Genomic DNA, 22,378 nt, shown 5'->3' on the forward strand with positions numbered 1-22,378 from the left:
TTTAATGGTCTGAACCTTATTGACTCCCAAGATATAATTTAAAAGTAGAATTTTTAAAATGGTTTGTTTTACTTATGTTTGTGTGTGAATTAATGTGAGGTCTAATATAAGGTTGAGTTGTATGATATGTTTATACAGAAGCTGCATTTGTAATGCTCAATATCACTAAACAGACAAGAAGAGTCATCTGGGAAATATAGAGCACTGGTTTTGAGATCCTTATGTTCGTTCTGAATTTGAAATCATTGACACTAACACTGTGAGTGAATCCATACAGCCAAAACTTTACTTAATAACACATTCATTTAAACTCTTTGCCCCAGGTCCAATCATTCCATTCATTCAAGTTGGTCATTCCAATGAAAAGTTACCAACACCTGGTGATCCAACGTAACAAACACATTGACAGATAACTTCTAGTTTGACTGTCTCAAAATCAAATTAAAGGTGCATGCAAATCAGCCCAACCAAAAAAGGTACATAAATCAAAAACCAGACTGAGAAAATAAGTCATCCTTACATTAGAATGCTCCATCAAAAATATGCAATAAAGTAGTCAACAACCAACCAACTAATGTGCAGAATAGTGTTGCTTTTTTGGTACAAGATGCAGTGCTGACCAGATGTAACACAAATAGTAACATGCAAACAGCAAAGCAATCAGCTGTGTGGCCTAGTCAGACCAGAAGCAAGAGGCCTGCACAATGCAAGGGGTGACAAAAGAAATTGTACCTGGGAACCTCCGAGAGAGAGGAGTCACTGTCATCAGACCTATGAACAAAACAGCAGCAGGATTATGGGGAAGAAAGATGGAAGAGCTCCAGTGTGTTGGACTGCTGAGTAGAGTAATTGAAGGGAACAGGGCAGAGCAACAGCAGGTGTGCCAAGTTAAGCAATAATATCAATGCCACAAAATATATAGAAACTTATGACAGGAACAAGTTTAAGAATATTTCTGGTTTTGCCAGGAATTATTTTCTCAAAGCTGTCCATTACATAGTCTCCTGAACAAGCTACTTCTAAGAGATGATTAGAGCCTGAATACTGTGGGCTGAAATTGCGTTGTGCTATTTTAATATTCATGAGGTAAAAGAAACACTGAGAAGCATTGATTTAAGGGTGAATGCATGTGGAATGGTGGCAATGCCTTTATTTATTTATGTCACAAGTAGGCTTACATTAACACTGCAATGAAGTTACTGCGAAAATCCCCTGGTTGCCACACTCCAGCGCCTGTTTGGGTACACTGAGGGAGAATTTAGCGTGGCCAAAGCACACAACCAGCACATCTTTTGGACTGTGGGAGGAAACCCATGGAGAAATGGAGAGGACGTGCAGACTCTGCAATATAATGACCCAAGCTGGGAATCGAACCCAGGTTCCTGGCACTGCGAGGCAGCAGTGCTAAACACTGAGAAGCGCTGGTTTAAGGGTGAATGTATGTGGACTGGTGGCAATGCCCTGTCTATGTTGGGGCTGTCTTCCCACTCAACATGTTTGAGTTGAGTATTTGAGCCAGCATCTCATCACTCCAGTAAATTCAGCCACTATTCTAGCCATTCACCTATTTTCCCATTCACTGCATTCTCATTAAAAATGAAATCAATATTGCATTCATTATTGAGATCTTAGTTAAATTACTTTGGGCATTTACATTTCATATCATTTACATTTTAGCATGCATTTGCTACCAAACTAGACTAACCCACTCGTCTGCGATTGCCTGGGCTTCTCACGTTGTCATCCATAGTCACTCATGCAACCTTCTCTTTCACTTTGATCACCCAAAGCAAGCATTTCTTTCTTCTTCCTAACTGCATCCAATTGTTCCCTAATTTACTCTCTATTAGTCATGTCTAACACTAACGTCCAGTGTGGTTCTCATCATGACAGGCGAATGAAGTAAAAAGTCTGACAACACCAGGTTTTAGTCCAACCTATTTATTTGATAATATACTCACAAGCTTTCGGGGTTTGGACTAAAACCTGGTGTTGTCAGACTTTTTACTGTGTTTACGCCAGTCCAACGCCGGCATACCCACAACATGGCGAATGAAGGACAGAGACTTGAACAGTTATGGGAATAAGACCGGTCAGAATAAAAGATAACATTTGGCATGCATGCATGCATGTATGGGGTGGAGTGATGAGTAAGGAAGAGCATAACAGAAGTATCATGGGAATCCTTCAACTCAATACCGCAAAGTTAAAATGTGTTCCAGTTGAACACTTTCATTCAATTGCCTCAATTCCCAATTGTCTTTATTTCCACCTAGTGACTCAGTGTGGCACGGCAGTGGTGATTAGAACTACTGTACCAGGGATTTCGGTTCGATTCCTAGCTTGGGTGACTGCCTGTGTGGAGTTTGCATGTTCTCTCCGTGTTTCCTCCAGGTGCTCCGGTTTCCTTTCACAGTCCGGAAGATGTGCAGGTTAAGTGCATTGGCCGTACTAAATTCTCCCTCAGTGTATCCGAATAGGCGTCGGAGTGTGGCAACTCCGGGATTTTCACAGTAACTTAACTGCAGTTAATGTAAGCCTAGTTGTGACACTAATAAATAAACTTAAACTTAACTCCCAAGTGTCAATTAACAGTAAAGTTCAAATTCCTGAACGTCTGAACAGGGGAGCCAAGATTCCCTTAATCAGGTTGGTTTATATAATTGAGATTCTGTGATCTCATTCACCCTGCCACCGCTGCCAGCGAGAATGGAGAATTTGGCGCTCAGCCAAATTTTCTTTCACTGCAGTGGGGCCGGAAAATCCCAGTCACAGGTGAAAAGTCAGAGAATTCTGGCCAATATCTTTAGCAATTACTGCTAGTGGAATGCAAGCTTTAAAAATTGAGCATACTAACACAGTAAACTCACCAAACATTCTCACTTAAGTTTACTGGCTATGCTAAGTTACTCCTCAGGTATCTCAAGATGTATAGGTTAGGGAGATTAGTGGCATAAGTACATGAGGTTACAGGGATAGGATCTAGGTATAATGCTCTATTGGAGGTCGCTGCGGACTCAATGGGCTAAATTGCCTCCAGCTGCACTGTAGGGATTCTACAAAAATGTCTTGCTTGCCACATGGAGATTTTGAAGGAGCTCCAGCTGTATTCCTTTACATGTGCAGATACATATGTTGAACCTTCTCTTCCAAACCAACCTTGACTGCTCTACCTTCAATTCTCAGGGGATTTTTTTTATTTTCAGGGAGAAAATGAGTGTATGAACTGCGAATAAGAATGCAATTACAACTGTAGTGTCAAGAAATCTGTTATGTTCTTAAATTATATCATGAAATGTTAACCCTGGAATTTTTTTCCAAAAATCACCAAATAGAATTGCAAGTAAACCAGGATCAGTGTGCTTTTGCAACAAGCCAACCTTCTCAAAATTGATTCCAAAACAAAACTGGTACTTTCAGAAGCCATTCTGAATGTGCGATTAGCTTGCAGTATACTGGACATATTTTGAATATACAGCAGTAGTAGCACTGCCTTAGTAGAGTTGCTCCAGGAATGTGTTTGGAACTGTGTTGTAATCTATGTCTACAGATAAAATGCTGACCTTGATTGTTACATCAATTTGGGTCAAATTGGTAGATTTAACTTAAAATATCAGAAACAAAACTTTAAGGAAAATCTTCTGCAATTTTACTTTATTCATCATAATAGAATAACGAAGTATTTTAAGTTCCTTACCAGCTTTGATTTTCTTTCTCTAAATATTCTTACTTAAATCTTCTGGTATAATAATTAAAAGCATGTTCAGGAGGCATGTAATCCACACTGGACTGTAAGCGAGTTACAGTCATGCAATAAAGTACCAAATGCAAGGCAATGATAATAGAACCTTGAAATAAAATATTACTTGGCATACCTACACATAGCACAGTGACTCAGACATGTATACACGCAGCAAACATTGTGAAAAAGACAAACTTTGATGACACAGACCAACACAGTTAATGTTATTGGAACAGGGAAACATAGAACAAATGTGAAGAAGAAACATAAGAGGAACTTGTCGATTCCATTTACCAACTGCAATGTTTTTAGAAAGTTCATGAGTTCTGAGTGACAGGTAAACACACAGCATTGACAGCCCTCCTTCAAATATGCTTCCTGGAGGGCCTTCAAAATCAGCACAAAGCACATTATGTATTAAAAGTTGTATTTTAAGTAATGCAAATTAATAAGTTGCAGTTGTGCAAAATTCATATGAATCTCATTTTGATCAAACTCTAGAAAAATAAATGTTTAAATAAAACCTATGGGGTGGAATTTTACATCCCCGCTGCAGCGGGGTTGGGGCCTGGAAAATGTAGGCAAGCCATTCTAAAGTCCATTAACCTTGACGGGGATGGAAAATTCCACCAGTGGGAAGGGCAATAAAATTCTGCCCAGGGTAAACAAGGCGTAAGTGTGAGGAGAATGGAAAAATCCAGCATTCCGAATTGGATATGGAGCATCTGATTAGACAGCAATATATTAAAAAAAATTAAACAAAGCTGACAGGAGTTTGACAGCAAGTGGACTGCAGGAAATCATCAAATGGGGCAGCAGGGACCTGTATTTATAAGGTTCATGTTCATTATAGTCCTACTACAGTGAAAATCTATGTTTAAAAACAGGCAGTTACTTACCACCTATTGACCAAAAACTGATGACAATAGTGAAAGTAGACAATGGTTAAGTTCAAAGCCTCCAGTTATAGCAGTTTCTGTGCTCAGTTTATTTAGGGTAACAACAGTTGTGTTTATTCACATTATTATCTTATTAGAATGTAATCAAAGAGCCTCCACAATCTCTAATGAAGTACATTCTTTTTAAAAGATTTTTATTTTCATCCAACTGAAATTATGGCTGTCAAAACTTAAATTATGTTGGTCTTAACATTACATAAAGCTCATGATATTAGAAATGACTGTGCAGGCTACAAACCAGTGCTGCTAATCTTGTTAAGACTGCATACAACTATCTCATTTATTAAGGCTGATCAATTAGCTATTCTTGCAAAAGGTTTTCTACAGGAAATCTTTTAAACACTTCAATAATTAATCATGCAGAATAAGTCTTGTGCAAGCTGGTTGCGTTCAATTTTGCCACTAATTGTTTTGGGTAAATGCTAAATTAGCTAAAGGATGGGCTGTAATACAAATGTTGCCACTGCTGTAAGCTATCCTTGGGCTGGATTTTTCAGCCCTTCCCATCATCGGGGTCTTCTGGTGACACCGATAGTGGATCCCTGGCGGCGGAGCACGTGAACAACGGGAAATCCCATTGACAGCAGCGGGACTGGAAAATCCCACCACCGGATTTGGAGGGCCATCTCAGCCACCATATGTGGCAGGGAGTTCCGTCCAACATTTTGTTTGCAAGAAAAATTACGATTAAAAATTTCTCTAAAATGGCATTCATCTTCTTAATCCTGAATAAATAATTTATTACTTGTGCCTGAAAATAACTACAGGTCTCTAATTTTACACGTCTTATTTTATGTCCACCTATGAAAATGGTAAAAGTTTTAAAGACTTTTTCACAAATATTTAGGCTCATAATGATGTTAACCTCAATACTTTCTGTGCAATGAATTTTAGTTTTATCATCACTGCAGTGTTGTGCTTTGTGGGCAAATTACTTTCTAATGGGCCTGCTTTAAGCAATGAGGGCTGAAGCCAAAAAACCCAAGTTAGCACAACAGGTATTTCATGAGCATTTTTTCAGGCAGAATGCCATTTCTAACGATCAGAAAATACAAATAGAAAACCCTGATGATAATTTCTAGTTTAGAGCTACAAACAGATTAATCCCCAATCATTGAATTGTTGTACCTAATGGGCATTAGTCCACACAGATTAGTTGCCTGAATCAATGTTGACTTCTTGAATGCATTGAACATTTGCCTAATTTAGATTGAAACAGTATTGGGACAGTGATTCCAAGAGAAAAAAATAACATGTGTTTGTATTTCTACCAAACAAAGAAAATATTCCATTCTCCCACTCTTAACCAGTTTCAAAGACTTAAAGCTCTTATTATGGGGAACACAACTAATTTCTCTCTTTATCTCTTCAAAGAAACTTTTATTAGGTTAAGTGGCATAAACAATAAGCATAATAATAAATAGACTGCACAGTAGCGTATAGGAAAAGCAGGTGCTGAAACGTTAAACAGATTGTTATGGGTTAATATCATGCAGTAGAGATAGCTTTTGACTACCTTATCATTAGAACAGAATGGAGATTGTTAACCAAAACTGGGGCTGGTGTGAAGCCAGTGTCATAATGTAAACATTACGGAGTTCTGGATTCTCTTTAAAAAACATTAAAAACACCATCACATTACATATAGGGAAGAAATTGTGGACATTTTCCCACTGCAACTTAACTGAATCAAACAATTCCTAGTGAAAATAATGGAAACTCTGAAAGGAAATTACTCAGAAATGAAAGTGTTGCATTTCAGAAAGTAGTTACTTCACTTTTACAGTCTACAATGAAAAAGTGTTGTCAAGTCAGTTTAGAAGACATTATTTTCAATCCTAATATCAATGGAACATAAACATATAAATTGCATATTACTGAAGCTGCTTTTTCACTCTGAAGAGAAACTGTCTACTGTTCAATACATAATTTATCAAGTTAATCACTATTTCTACTATCTTCTTTGTATGATTGAATCAATCCCAGCCTCACCTAAATGAAATGACAGTTGAGGAAATTGGCAATAGTGAACTTCTGGATAGACTTGTTAAATTTAAAAGGATTGCATTTTGCAAAAATGTATAATCATCCTGAAAATAAACTGTCTTAGTGATGATTTCATATTTCATGCAAGACAATTTCATGAGACGTTAGAATCAGGTCATAAAAAGGATCCTTAAAGTTTCAGAAATTACAGTGAGTCAACACATTTGAGCAATTTTTCATAATTTTATGAGCGTATCTCAAAAAGAGGATTGCATAAATTCATGCTGTTATGCACTTACTTGTCATGCGCAGGGAAAGTCTGAAGTTGGGTACTGGTGAGTCTGGAGAACACATTCCTGTCATTACGAGCACGGGTAGGAGGAGAGGAAGGAGGAGTTATATTAATTTCAGAGGACCTCCAATCGGTCCTGCAAAGAACAACCAATATAGTCAAAGCTGAGTAGTCATTCAGCATGCAGTTAATACAATCTATTAAATATTAAACCTACTCATTTCCTCTTTCATTGTATTCAGGGTGGCATGATAGTTAGCACTGCCAAATACAGCACCACGGACCCAGATTCCATTCCGGCCTCAGGTGACCACCTGCGTAGAGTTTGCACATTCTCCCTCTCTCTATATGGGTTTCCTCTCAGTCTGTAAATATGCAGGTTGGTGGACTGGCCATGCTAGATTGTCCCTTAGTGTTCAAAGATGTGTAGGTCAGGGGGATTAACAGGGTAAATACGTGGGGTTGCGGGGATTGGGTGGTGGTGGGCCTAGCTGGGATGTTCTGTCAGAGAATCAGAGCAGACTCAATGGGCTGAATAGCCTCCTTCTGCACTGTCGGGATTCCACGATTCAACTTTTAGCCTTTTTTCCCCCCCAAAAATGAAGAAGTGAACATACTTTGCACAACCTGAAAGGCAAATACAAAAAGCTATGAAGGAGTGATTAATCTAGCTTAGTTCTATTCTGCACGAATTAGAAATTTGGCCTGAATTACATGAGTCTGGGTTTCCAATCATAACACAGATGGTAACATTCAAAATGAAAGGGTTACAGTTGACACTACAATCTGAAAACCAAGGTCATGATATCGAGAAAGTCACAAGTAAAACTATGAAACTAATGAAATGAAAATGAAAATGGATCCAAAATGGCAGCTGAGGACTATGTTCTGTTATCAGTTTTCTTTGTATTTTCTGTTGAAACTGGATGAGAGATAAGGCACAACACCTAATGTCTCAAAAGAGAACTACTGAAAACTGATAACAACTGGCAGATTTGAATGCAACTCTATTCAACAGCCGTTTCAGGAAAATATTTTATAATGGTCGGAATTTTATGGTTGTTCACGCCAACAGGATCTTCTGGTCCCGTCAATAGCAAATCCCCAACGGCATGGGGTGTTATCAATGGATCAGAAGATTCATCTGCTGGCAAATGGTTTTGGGACAAGTGAGGCCGAAAAATCCTGCCCACTAGGTTGCAAGATCTACTGACACTAATTGCAATATAGGTGATAGGTTATGGGATAAGCACATTGACTTGGATGTGATGTGATTTTCGATGATGACTGGGTCTTTAGGAGTCATAATGCACAGTGTAATTTGATTCCCTAATCATCCAAACTGTTGCTGTTTAAGGATGTTATCCAAAACCTTGAAAAATGATGGAATTTTCTCACACAAGGTGGAATCTAGTCCAAAGTAGAGCATTCAACTTTCGAACTTGCAAAATAACTAATGAGAGTAACTGAATGTTGTGCTGCAAATGATTTAAAGCATTTCATGAATTCTTGGGATGTCAACCTGTGTCTGGTCCAAATTTCAATTCTAAGGCCCAAGGTACAGGAAGAAGTTAATTTCTTAGTGTCACAAGTAGGCTCACATTGACACAGCAACGAAGTTACTGTGAAAATCCCCTAGTCGCCACACTCTGGCATCTCAGGTACACTGAGGAAGAATTTAGCATGGCCAACACACCTAACCAGCACGTCTTTCAGACTTGAGGAGAAAACCGGGCACCGGAGGAAACCCACGCGGACACCACGTAGACTCCACACAGACAGTGACCCAAGTCAGGAATCAAACCCGGGTTCCTGGGTGCTGTGAGGCAGCAGTGCTACCCACTTTGCCACCATGCCGTCCTTGGAATTCTTGGGATGTCAACCGTTGACTGGTCAAGGCTTCCAAGTGTCAATTCCAAGGCCCACGGTACAAGAATAAATTTATTTCTTAGTGTTGCAAGTAGGCTTACATTAACACTGCAATTAAGTTACTGTGAAAATCCCCTAGTCACCATACTCCACTGTCTGTTTGAGTACACTGAGGGAGAATTTAGCATGGCCAATGCACCTAACCAGCATATCTTTCGGACTGTGGGAGGAAACTGGAGCAGCCGGAGGAAACCCACGCAGACATGGGGAAAACGTGCAGGCTCCGCACAAACTGTGACCTAAACCAGGAATCAAACCCGAGTCCCTGAGTGCTGTGAGGCAGCAGTGCTAACCACTGTGCCACCGTGCCTCCTTAATGAAGTGGAATGATCATGATTAGCTTCAAAGTACAGAAATATCTGTGTACTTACTTTACTGGTGCGATATTTCACAACTGCATCTTCCTACTCCTTTACACTGTGAGCAAATTTCACTCCGATATATTAGCATGCACTCACATCATTGCATGCCTGACATTGTATTTGTGTTTTGATACAGAAGTATCAGAAATTAAAGTGGCCATATTTTAATAACACCTGCATTAATTTTTCATGTAATATCTTAATGGAAGTAAATATTTATTTCAAATAGTAGTCCTCTATCATGCGTACACACGGGTATGCTATTTTGTCCTATATTAACCTGGATTTGTCGTTTGAGATCTGAACTTTCTCGTAGGACTTTCTCCTCGAGAGTGGTGAAGTATCTTGCAGCTTCTTAGCAGATTGCCTGGGACTTTGGAGAAGAGAAAGGTCATTAGTAAGTTGTTAATTCATCTTTTGCACAAATTTATTGCACGTTTATTTCAATATTTCCATCCTCATGAGAAGTGAAGAAGTATAGTTTTCGGGTGAAGTAGGGAATAATTTGACTGGGGCACGGAAATGCATTTCAGCTCCTATTGTCAAAGTTTTATCGCTAGGAAGCTTAGGTTAAACATCAGATTTTTTTTAAATACAGCACAATGAAAGTTCTGGCATCTAGAAGATGTACTGCATCAACTCGCCAAAGCATCTCTGACAGCACTCTCCAGACAGAAAACTTCTAGAACAAGAAAGAGAAGTCTTCATGTGGGAAACACCACCACCACCTGCAAGTTCCTCTCCAAGTCGCTCACCATCTTGACTCAGGACCTTTGAGGTTTCTGGGTTAAAATCATTCTGCTCAAGGACACTTTGTTCACCACCTGAACAAATTAGTGGCAGCTGTTCAAATCAGAATGTGGCCGAGAACAGGTCAGGATTCTAGCTCCAAATTTTAATCAATGTGCAAGAACTCGTTGCACAACTCTGCTGTGCCATTCTGAAGCCAACAGACAGCTCAAGGAGCACAGGGCAATTGAAGTTTATTGGCACTTAAGAAAAGATGGACAAGTTATAAATGGATTTACGCAGTGATTTTGATGGACTTGACACTGAAGCAAGTCAGAAAACTGCAAATGTTGGATTGTGCCAGACTCAGATCACATATACAATGTCAATTATATTGTTGCTATAGTGGTTGGCAACAAAAGTCTATGACTGAAGAAGCAAGACTTGGAGTCAATGCCTTTAAAAAGAAATCATGAGTGCATTGGGATTCTGGTACCCTACATTTGGAAAAGGGTGGGATCCTACAGCAATTTTGAAGTAGGTGGCAAAAATATTTTAGCATCACAGTTACATATTTCTTTGAAAAAGGTTTGTGCTTGGCTTAGATTACTTAAATTTTGAGGTCTGTATATTATCAACTGAGCCTACTGACTTATTTCCATTTTCCATAACAAACAGTTGGCTGGTTGAAGTTTTCCCAAACTCACTCGTTTACAGGATGTATCTGTTACATTACAACTGTCCACTGCAAGAATAAAGGTAAAGACATCATAGTCTCAGTTAACCATAGGCTGCTCTTCACTTTGAGGGAGAGAGTTGACAGGTGGTGATTTAACTTGAGGATCATCACATCTCAGGCGAGGGGCAAGCTTGACAAGACGGGGCCTTCATGAATAGCCTCAGCTGGTGTGGGAACTGAACCTATGCTATTGACATTGCTCTGTATCACTAACTAGCCATCCAGCCAACTGAGTTAAACTGACCCTTAACTGCAGGAAAAGTAAGTAATTCGTTGACTTACAAGGTATTTCCAGATCTGGGTTGGAAACCAATGGGGTCTTTGTCCTTTGGAATTCGTAAAAGGACGTCAGTTGGCTTGATGCCATTCTCTTTCATATCAGCTGGTCTTATTAAACTTGGAGAGGACAAGTCCAGAGCTGAGCTATAACCTTCCCAGTACTGAAGCTCAGTCTTTTGCTCAGTCTATAAATTAAAAAATAAAATGATAATTTTGAAAGATCAAGAATCAAAAACAAATGTGTTAGTTTAATAATAAAAAAATGTTGTGGTAACAATACCGTTCTAATACTAGTACCAGGTCCTGTGCCAATCTCAATTAGTTTTAGTTTATTTCTTAGTGTCACAGTAGGCTTACATTACCAGTGTAATGAAGTTACTGTGAAAATCTCCTTGTCACAACACTTCAGCGCCTGTTCAGGTACACTGAGTGAGAATTTAGCATGGCCAATGCACCTAACCAGGCTGTGGGAGAAAACCAGAGCACCCAGAAGAAACCAAGGCAGACATGGGGAGAACGTGCAGACTCTACACAGACAATGACCCAAGCCAGGCACTGAACCCAGGCCCTTAGTGCTGTGAGGCAGCAGTGCTAACCAATTAGGTAGAAAACATTAGTGCAACATTTGAGAAAGACTTTGCAATCATTTCCACCTCGGGGCAATTCTTTTTTTCAAACTTGCAGACAGTTTAGAAAAAATGTAAAAAGTGAGTTAACTACCCTTCTTGTGATTAATCAGCAGCAATTTTATGTAAAATTCACATTTAGTTGGACCGGTTATCAAGTAGGAGCAGATATGACATGCATACATTCTTTAAAAACATAAACCATCATCACAATCAGAGTTCTCTAAATAGCAAGAACATGTTGAAGGTTTCTTCATTTTATGTCTATAATCACCAATTAAAATGAACTACTAAAATGTTAAAATTAAAATAGTGACACAGTGACAATCAACTACAAAAAGGCACATGAAATAATAATGTTGGCACAGTCCTTTTCAATGATAATCAAAGTTGGGATATACTAAACACAGGGAAAAGGGAATTCTCTGCTGCAGAATGGAGTGTCACAGTGATTTAAAATCCTGCCAGGTGACTGGGGGTTAAAGTGACCTGGCCACTTCAGAATTTTCACAATTGACAGACAGGAATGCAGATGTTGATCACAGGACTGCCTGAAATCACCATGCCAGGGATGATCTTCAGGTCTGCAAGGGCAATCCAGCCATGAGTCCCACATCCTAGGAGACAGCAGAGTGGTCAACCCTTGCCTGAGCCCACCCAACCCCCAGACCCTTCCTCTGCAGCCTGGCAGCAGCAGAGAGGCAAACGACCACTAGATCCACCTCCTTAACCCCCCTAGTGCCCAAGGCACCAAGCCAGGGTATCAGTGCTAGATGCCAGGGAGTAGTGCACCATTGGTACTGCCAAGGTGCATGGCCTGAATGGGGGCCAGATGGGAAAAGGGGTTGAGTGCGAAGGGTCTGAGGAGGAAGGGGTGGTGTGGTTTGAGGAGGCTCAGTAGATGTTCAGTGGTGGTGGGGGGGGCGGGGTTTGAGGAGGCTCAGTGGAGGTCTGAGGGGGGAGGGGGTCTGAGTGCAGAGTTCAACCACCCTCATGCATGTGTGGTGTGGGTGAATCCCATCTCACAGACACTTCAAATGCAAGTGGGAAGCGCTCCCACATGGGCACTTAGCATGAGAAAGGGAGAATTCCACCCAATATCTGCTGGCATTAAAAAGTGTATAAATGTAACACATCGCGATGATAAAATAATAGTCATACCTTTATTCTAAAATCTCCCTGGCTTAGGGAACGTTTTGAGTAAGAACCGGATGCTAAACTGGAAACAGAAAACATAGATGTTATTGCAATAAATGTTTAAACATACAGATTCAACCTCTCAGGTATGCGCAGGTACACAATGAACAAACTTTAAAACACAATCTATTATTTTCAACTTGAAAATCATACTTCAATAATTAACACAAGCATTTTATACTTTACTAATGTATGTAGTTGAAAAATAGATGGATGATTCACAGTGAATTGTCACATGGCCAGCTTTCGGCTTTATCTAGCATAAACTTAAAAAATATCTGGCCAGAATTGTGCCAATGATTTCTGTCAGCTGATATCAGCTCAAACGGCAAGTGCTTTTTATTTGTAATGCACGTGCACTGAAAATATGAAACAGGCTTCCATTGTGTAGGTGACAGATTAATGCCATTAATCTGGTAGAGATAAGATCAATTTCCAACTAGGTTCATTGCACAACAGCAGCATTAGCAATCAAGGAGAAACATCAGAGATGGCCTAGGCCTCAGTAAACTTATTATTGGCACTCAGCAGAGGAATAACATATGAGGTTCTTAGGAATACTTTATAGCCCACAGTAAAAACCATAGTATGCTTGATATTAAAAGGTCTTCTCATTTACCAGCAACATTAAAATATACTCAAATACTTGAAAACAATGTAAACTATTTTGCAATCAAAACACTTCTTGGGATGTTAGCAATATAAGCAATAAGCTTAACTGAGGCAATCATGTTCATTCAAATCCTTCATTATTTTACTCAAATCAACTTTTACTTTCTTTTTTTCCTGTAGGAAACTCATGTTAGAAGCCAGCACATCAACATTTCAGAATAATTTAGACATTAAATAAAATATTGCTGAATTTCTGAATGGAAACATTTTAAGTGTTTTTCCTTTCCCTCCCATCCATGTTGGAAATATGGTTCTCAGGGCATGAGGTCGCTTGTTCCACATTCAAATGACCATTCTTCATTTGTAAGGTTAAGTGGAGAGCATCAGCAAACACTTTTGACTACAGTATCCAAACTTGGCCCCAAGTGTGGGGAGGCACAGTCGCACAGTGGCTAGCGCTGCTACCTCACAGTGCCAGGTTCGATTCCTGGCTTGAGTCACTATCTGTGTGGAGTTTGCACATTCTCTCCATGTCTGCGTGGATTTCCTCTGGGTACTCCCGTTTCCTCCCACAGTCCAAAAACGTGCAGGTTCGGTGCATTGGCTGTGCTAAATTCTCCCTCGGTGTACCTGGACAGGTGCTGGAGTGTGGCGATTAGGGGATTTTCACAGTAACTTCATTGCAGTATTAATGTAAGCCTACTTGTGACTAACAAATAACCTACTATCACCATCGCAATTCACACCTAGCCATGCACACAACCATCAAATTAGCTGGTTAGCAATAAGAGCAGGGACCTTGGATCATTTCTGCACATCTTCCATCCCACAAGTGCCAAAGAAAATTGCGATACCCATGCTATTGCTATGGCTGAATTCTAACCTGGGATCTTCCTGACTTGTAGCTACTTGCTGTTTTAACCAATTCACTGGAAGGGCTGCACGTACATTCTCAAGTTTGCTATTTGTACTGATCTATTACTAACACTCCCAAAACAACATTATCCACCTGATTCTTGTTTGGTGCAGTTGATTAGCTGTAGCTATATAATATTAGGAGGGGACTTCAGTTAAAAAAGTTAGCTATGAATAATGAAGTTTATTATAAGCACTTATCAAAAGCTTACCTGCTATCTAGCCCAGAGCTGCACTCGGATGTTTCATCATCACTGCTGAGCTCTCCATTTTCTGAAAGTCACAAAGGTTAGATCATGAAGAACAGCTGATTGTTCAATTTGACATTCTCATTCAGACTCTGTCCCATAATTCACCCATGTAAACAATGCCCTTGTATCATTAGTCCTGTGGGTTTTGTTACTTGGTGTGTATGAACCAAAGCAGAACCTCAGGCCTTTTTCCTATTTGTAAAATGGGAATGCACTCAGAACTGAAGTCAAGAAAGTTGTGCATTCGAAAAGTGGAGAGAAGTCTTTCCTTTTTTAAATCTTTGAAGAACCATGACAGCCCTTAGATTTAAGTTCCATTTATTTGTATATACATGTCAGATTTTATTGGAATTTGCTGAGCACTTGTACATACAGTACCGCTTACTTGATTCATACCCTGCCAAATGATCAATTCCCTGATCTACCAATTTCAAATCAATGCCCCACAAAACAAAATCTTTTGTTTACTATGCTAACAGCGTATTGTTCACTTGTTACTGTCACTGCCATGCTTTGTTTAATTCAATCATGGATGTGAAGCCAGCAATCGTTGCCCATCCCTGACCTTTCTCGAGTAGGTGGTGGGGAGCCACCTTCCTGAACTGCTGTCGTCCGTGGGCATGACTTTCTGGTTCTGCCTGTCCCAAGACTGGAAATGCCCTCCCAAGGGCAATGGATCTTTCAATGTTCTGTCAAGTTTTCTGCCCCACCTGTGATGGTTTCTGCGACAGGCAGAACCAGAAGATGTACCTTACTGTTTTGTAGGTATACTGAAGTGTTGTTAGGGAGGGGAGGTGCTAGGACTTTGACCAAATGATAGTGAAGGAAATTATATTCCCAAGTCAGGATGGTGTGAGATTTGGAGAGGAATTTACACCCTATGCACCTGCTGAGTTATAGAGGTGTGCTTGGAAGGTGCGGTCAAATTAGCCTTGGCAAGTTGCTACAGTGCTTCTTGTAAGAATTGCAGCCACTGCGTGCTGATGGTGGAAGGAATGAATGTTCAATATGATAAATGAAGTGCTGACAAAAGGGCTACTTTGCCTTGGATGACGTTGAGCTCCGAGTGTTGTTGGAGCTGAACTTTTCCTGGCAAGAGCATTCCATCACACTGAGATAAAAGCAAAATACTGCAGATACTGGAATCTGAAACAAAGGGTCATCTAGGCTCGAAACGTTGGCTCCATTCCCTCACCGCAGATGCTGTCAGATCTTCTGAGATTTTCCAGCATTTTCTGTTTTTGTACTCCATCACAGTCCTGACTTGGGGTCATTGGAGTTTTGGGGAGTCGGAGGCAAGTCACTTGTGACAGAATTCCCAGCCTCTGATCTGTCCTCTTGTGATTAATATGGACTGGTTCAGTTAAAATTCTGGTCAATGGTAATCCCCAGGATGTTGACAGTGGGGAAATCAGCATAGGCTGCCCATCAAATGTCAAATGAGTGAAGGCTAAATTCTCTTCTGTTGGAGATGGTCATTGCTTGACACCTGTCTGACACAAATGTTACTTGCCACCTATTAACCCAAGCCTGAATTTTGTCTGGGTTTTGCTACATACGGACATGGGCAACTTTGTTATCTCAGCAGTTTTGAATGGAATTGAACATGCTGTGTAATCATCAGCAAACCTCTGACCTTATGAAGGGGAAGCCTTTGATGAAGCAGCTAAATATGGTTGAGCAATAGCACTACCCTGTGGATCTGCTGCAGTAACGTACTGGGAGATGATCGGTCCCCAACAACGCAACCATCTTCCATTGTGCTAGGTATGACTCCAACCAGCAGAGAGTTTATCACTGGTTCTTGACCTCAGTTTTGCTAGGGCTCCTTGATGCTAAACTTGGTCAAATGCTACATTAATGTCAAAGGCAGTCATTCTCACCACAGCTCTGGAATTCAGTCATTTTGTCCGCGTTTGGACCAAGGCTGTAATAAGGTCAGCAGCTGAGCAGCCCTGGCAGAATCCAACCTGAGCACTGGTGCACAGATTACTGAGTAAGTGTCACTTGAAACACTGTTCATGACACCTTCCACCATTTTGTTGATGACAACAGTAGACTGACGGGACAGGAGTAATGGGCCAGATTTGTTATGTCCTGCATTTTGTGGGCAGGATATACTAAGGCAATTTTCCACACACTTGGACAAGTGAAGTGTGTTATCTGTATTGGGACAGCTTGGGGCAGCTAATTCTGGAGCACTTTGTCTAGTAGTACAGGCCAGATGCTTTTGGGGTCTATGGCCTTTACTGTATCCACTGCCTTCAGACATTATGGCCAGAATTCTCCTGTACCACACAGCACAGGAAATGTAGGGGCTGGGGGGGCAGCGGGTGGAGTGTTGTATGAAGAGATGGGGGCAGCAGATATGCTATTGACCGCAGGTAGGATTCTCCGGTTTTGAGGTGAGCATGGCCAGAGAATCCTGCACTTGATATCAAGCGAAGTGAACCAAACTAACTGAAGACTAGCATCTACAATGCTGGGGAGCTCAAAAAGGAAGCCACGATGGATCATGAGCTCGGCACTTCCAGCTGAAGATGGTTGCAAAGTTCTTCAGCCTCTCCCAGTTCAAACAGCTGCGATGAAAAATTAAAGTAACCAAGTGTGGAATCATGGGATAAGAGATGCAAACTATAAATCTTATCGCCATTTATAAATACTTAATTCTAAAACACGTAAACCCCAAGAGACGTTGTGCTCAGTCAAGCAAGCGCACATTACCTTGCGAGACACTTTGAAGTAATGTCTGGAGTTCAGGAATGGATTCTGCTTTTTCCCTTAACATGTTAATCAGCTGAGTTGGAACAGAATCCATCACATCTATTTGCTTTAATCGACCTTCCAACAGCTTGATCTGGGCCTCTTTTTGAGCCACCTGCATGCCCTGCAATTGAAAACAACGGAAGAGTGCAAGACAATATAAAAAAAATGCTTCAGCTTCTGAATTTATCCCAGATCATTTATGTGAGGCTTCAAGGGACTCATTAGGATGATACTCTGCTCTGCCACTCCATATCTGAAACTAATGCACAGAACGGTTTCCTTCATTACAGCTGCTAAACTGCTACACCAACATCAATAAAATTTCCAATTTGAATTTTAATCACATCTCAGGAACTACAGAGCCTCAGATTGTCATTTTACAGTGGTTTCTTACTTGTCCATGTAATTAATTAAATAATCCAAATATATTTAAAGACTGATTAGCATGCAATGTCACATAGCAATCCATGATATCCTTTATCTCTAGCCATAAGACATATGAGCAGAATTAGGCCACTCGGCCCATCAAGTCTGCTCCGCCATTTAATCATGGCTGCTTTTTTTTTAATCATCCCCATTCTCCTGCCTTTTCTCCATAACCCCCGATCCCCTTATCAATTGAGAATCCTATCTATCTGTGTCTTAAAGTACTCAATGACTTGGCCTCCACAGCTTTCTGCGGCAAAGAGTTAAACATATTCACCACTCTCTGGCTGAAGAAATTCCTCCTCATCTCAGTTTTAAAGGATTGTCCTTTCAGCTTGAGGTTGTGCCCTCTGGTTCCAGATTTTCCTACCAGTGGAAACATCCTCTCCACGTCCATTCTATCCAGGCCTCGCAGTATCCTGTAAGTTTCAGTAAGATTCCCCCCTCATCCTTCTAAACTCCCACAGACCCAGAGTGCTCAATCGTTCCTCATATGACAAGCTCTTCATTCCAGAGATCATTCTTATGAACCTCCTCTGGACCCCTTTCCAAGACCAACACATCCTTCCTTAGATATGGGGTCCAAAACTGCTCACAATACTCCAAAGCAACCCATGATGTCCTTCATCTAGCTGACTGCCCAATAAGATGTTCCTGGCATCCAAGCAATGATCATCCTTGGCAAATCAAGGGAATGGTGCTCTTAATTTTCTACTTCTAACCAGAGAGAGAGATCAGGCATTGTAGGTCCAAAAATTCCTAACCAGTCCTCCCAGCATTGCTGCATATTGGGAGTGCCTAATCAGGTTATTAGCCAATAGGGGAATTGCTCGCAATATAGTCTTTCTTCCTGATTTCAAATTGTATACATGTTATTAATAATTCACTAAATATTAAGAGGAAATATGACTTTGTAATGCTGACATTCTACCTTGGGGAATGAATATTTCAAACAGAGCCTATAAAAATCAGCAGCCAAGGCTACATTTTATTTATTTTTCATAAACATGTTGTTCTCTTTTTCCCCTCCATTTATCAATTCTTTATCTTCACCTCTTACAAACATCAATTTGAGAACAGTCGCACAAATACCAAATGACTTTCAATGTCACAGTCATCTATCTATTAAATGCTCCATTTAACAAAATCAGTGTGAATCATAGAACCATCGAAAAGTTACAACACGGAACCCATCTTTTCCATGCCAGCCAAAGGACATTCAGATGCCCTTTTTAATCCCACCTTTCAACATCCAGCCCATACCCCTGTTGCTTACAGTATTTCAGGTGCCGATCCAGATACTTGTTAAAAGAATTCAGAGTCTCTACATCCACCACCAATTCAGGCAGCAAATTTCAGACACCCATCACCCGTTTTTCCCTCACGCGCACCGCCGCTCCACCACCTCCACCCCCCACCCCCCCCAACTCAACACCTACTGCCATTGATCTTATATCAATATACACTAGTTCTAGAATTCTCCACCAAGGGAAACAATTTTATCTTGTCTACTCTATCTCTTCCCCTCATGCTTTAAAGGCAAGTTTAAACTTAAACTTTGGGGTCATAAGGAACTTGTCTAGGCCCCACAATGAACATCTGCATCTCTGTTATACTGGTTTCTGTCCTCTCCCCACCAGTGAGACCCCATCAAACCTCTGCATGTCATGACTTAGCCCACTTCCAATGGGCAGTCTCAGTTTTTTCCTGCCTGTGATCAACTAGCCGCCTGTGTTGAGTGGGCAGTTGGCTGGCAGGATGTATGTGAGACCTTGTCATTAATATGGGCCAGATCTTCTACATGCTCCAGGGCAGGTGGACCATGCGCCCCAGTTGCTTCCCCTTTGAGTGTTAAAATTTCCCTTCACAAGTCAGCAGGATACTCCAGCCTCTGGACATCATGTATAAGTCCAGTTCTGCCTTATCCTAATATATACTCATCCAGCTAGGGTTTAGTAGAAGTTGATCAGAAGTATAAGTTAGGGTCAATGTGACACTACAGGCAATTTTAGTACTATGGCCATCATTTAGATCAGGTAAGTCACCTTAACCTGGGACCTTCTTGGTCTACACTGCTCAGGCTACTGGGCTAATGGAGGAACCACCTTGTGAGGACATTTATTAATATATTAGTGTCACAAATAGGCTTACACTAACACTGCAATGAAGTTACTGTGAAAATCCCCTAGTCGCCACACTCCAGCACCTGTTCAGGTACACTGAGGGAGAATTTAGCATGGTTAATGTACCTAACCTGCATGCCTTTCAGATTGCGGGAGGAAACCAGAGCATCCGGAGGAAACCCACGCAGGCACTAGGAGAGCGTGCAGACTTTGCATAGGCAGTGACTCAAAGTGGGAATTGAACCCGGGTCCCTGGCGCTGTGTAGCAGCAGTGCTAACTACTGTGTTACCGATATATTAATTTATAAAAGATTGCTCTGCACCCAACATAAAGTCATGTCAGTTCTTTATGGGATCTCAAACATACTGTACAAATGAGTAAATGCTGAAAAGCACAGGTTCATCCCAAATGTACCTTGGAATAAATAATGCACTTGGTGTGGCTTCATCATAAAACAAAACAAATATGTACTTTGCAGTTCATCACATGTCACTATATGGAAAATAAAGATACCAGAGCTGCTTCAGACCGCTATCATTGGCATGAACCAGCTGAAATAACCATCTGTTCAGGGATAACATTGGCTCGTATCACAGAAATGCATCAGATCAAGGAGTGATGGAGTGACAGGAAAGACTGAAACTAGGTGGCTACAATACAAATTATTTTTTTTCTGACCGGTTTACAGCCCTTGGAGACAGTTAATCAGTGGTACTATTCTACAGATAGAAAAATAAGTTGTAGATGAACCTCTCACCTTATCGATAGACATTTTAAGAAAGTGATCCAGCAGATGGCGTGCTTCAGCCAAGGAACACGAACTAATGACAACGGATGTGTCTGTTGAATTAATTTCATCCTGCAAAACAAAGTGAGAGAATTTAATACAAAACACTGGTGAGGACACCGAGGAGCCAATGTATACAATGATTTTTAGTTCTCCATTAGATGATATAATTGCTGGTCACCAGATTGGCCTGCAGAATGCCCACAATAAATCAGGACGATGAGATCTGAGACCTTTGTACATACATCGATTTTGTTTCAGCCTCCCATCCGTTTACTCAGCCAGCATAATTAAGGATCCCACGAACCCCGGTCATTCTCTCTTCCACCTTTTTCCGTCGGGAAAGGAATAGAAAAATCTGAGGTCACGTACCACCCAACTCAAGAACAGCTTCTTCCCTGCTGTTGTCAGACTTTTGAATGGGCCTACCTTGCATTAAGTTGATCTTTCTGTACACCCCAGCTACGACTGTAACACTACATTCTGCAGCCTCTCCTTTCCTTCTCTATGAATAGTATGCTTCGTCTGTATAGCGCGGAAGAGCCAATGCTTTTCACTATGTACATGTAATAATAAATCAAGTCAAGTCACTCAAATGATATTGTTCTGCAGTTTTGGATCATTGCCCTTCAAGTTCCCAACAAGCAACCGACCTATCTTTGGGCATTTGCAAATTTCACAAGTTAACTTAAGTGAAATTTTTGGGCAACCTCACCAACCCAAAGTCTGAAGTTCCCTACAGTACAACAGTGACAAAATTTCAATGTTACATTGTTGGCTGTGAAACACTCTGGGGCACCCACAGATTGCAGAAGTTGCCCTACGCTAGTAAGTACAAGTCTTGCTTCTTTTCTTTCAGTTATCACCACTTTCCTTAAAATAGATTGCATTAAAAGTCAGTGAATTCTACACTGTTGATTGGGTTATTTGTTACAATTTCCAGCACCCAGTTTAAAAGTGAAGGAATTCTCAGAGATGCAACAACAAACACTAGCATCAGGAACTCAGGTGCCCTTCCTTTTTAGTCACTCACGGCTAATCCTGGATTAGGTTCTTTAAGGGTAACGTTCCTTCAAATTTTTGGTGTTATTCAGAGCGTAATCATTGCTCTTTAATACCTTGCTCTGCTAAGCAAACAGGCCTCATGGAAAATCAATAGGCCATTAGGAACTTGCAATAAGTACTTGGTTCATTTCCCCCCCCTCCTCCACACACAACCCACCCTTTCCTGCTTAACCATATAATACTGAAAAGGTGAAGTTGAAAGTGCAAGATTTTATAGATAATTTGATTTAATAACCACAGCAATAGTGGATTGAGCCAAGCTAAGTTTCACATGGTTTACAAAACAAAGGCATGATGTTTTAATTCAGTGCAGGCTATTCAAATGATGACACTTTCCCACATTTAATCAGGCTTGAATCCTTTCAGCTTCCTTTTAAAAACAGCCGCTAAGAGTAGCAAAACACATTAAAAATCAGTAGCATTAGCACTTGCCATCTTTACTTTGTGTTTTTTGAAAGGTAACAAATGTGTTCAAGTACTATCAGGCTTCTAGCAATTAATCTGCGCTCTTGGCGTAAACCTGCTTTTTCTTGTCAGCTTGCTAGACCCTCCTTTTTCACTTAGCCAACTTCTCATGTTTCCATTTCAGTCC

General features: G+C 40.7%; 1 protein-coding gene across 4 annotated transcripts in view; it reads right to left on the minus strand.

Moving 5' to 3' along the window:
• The window catches only part of kif21b (kinesin family member 21B), a 159,092-nt gene that overhangs the window by 26,801 nt on the left and 109,913 nt on the right, over nt 1–22,378 (minus strand). For 3 of the 4 annotated variants that reach the window (XM_080210033.1, XM_080210034.1, XM_080210031.1), the window contains exons 21-28: nt 20,692–20,793; nt 17,343–17,505; nt 14,580–14,640; nt 12,805–12,862; nt 11,021–11,202; nt 9,551–9,643; nt 6,987–7,115; nt 733–771 (exon numbers count right to left, since the gene is read on the minus strand). In XM_080210033.1, coding sequence (XP_080066159.1) covers nt 733–771; nt 6,987–7,115; nt 9,551–9,643; nt 11,021–11,202; nt 12,805–12,862; nt 14,580–14,640; nt 17,343–17,505; nt 20,692–20,793 — 827 coding nt within the window. The remainder of the gene's footprint in view (nt 1–732; nt 772–6,986; nt 7,116–9,550; nt 9,644–11,020; nt 11,203–12,804; nt 12,863–14,579; nt 14,641–17,342; nt 17,506–20,691; nt 20,794–22,378) is intronic. The other variant, XM_080210035.1, reaches the window with a different exon arrangement.

This window comes from Carcharhinus amblyrhynchos, chromosome 22 (genome assembly GCF_965287045.1).
Source record: "Carcharhinus amblyrhynchos chromosome 22, sCarAmb.v2.hapA, whole genome shotgun sequence".
NCBI classification, from domain to species: Eukaryota; Metazoa; Chordata; class Chondrichthyes; order Carcharhiniformes; family Carcharhinidae; genus Carcharhinus; species Carcharhinus amblyrhynchos.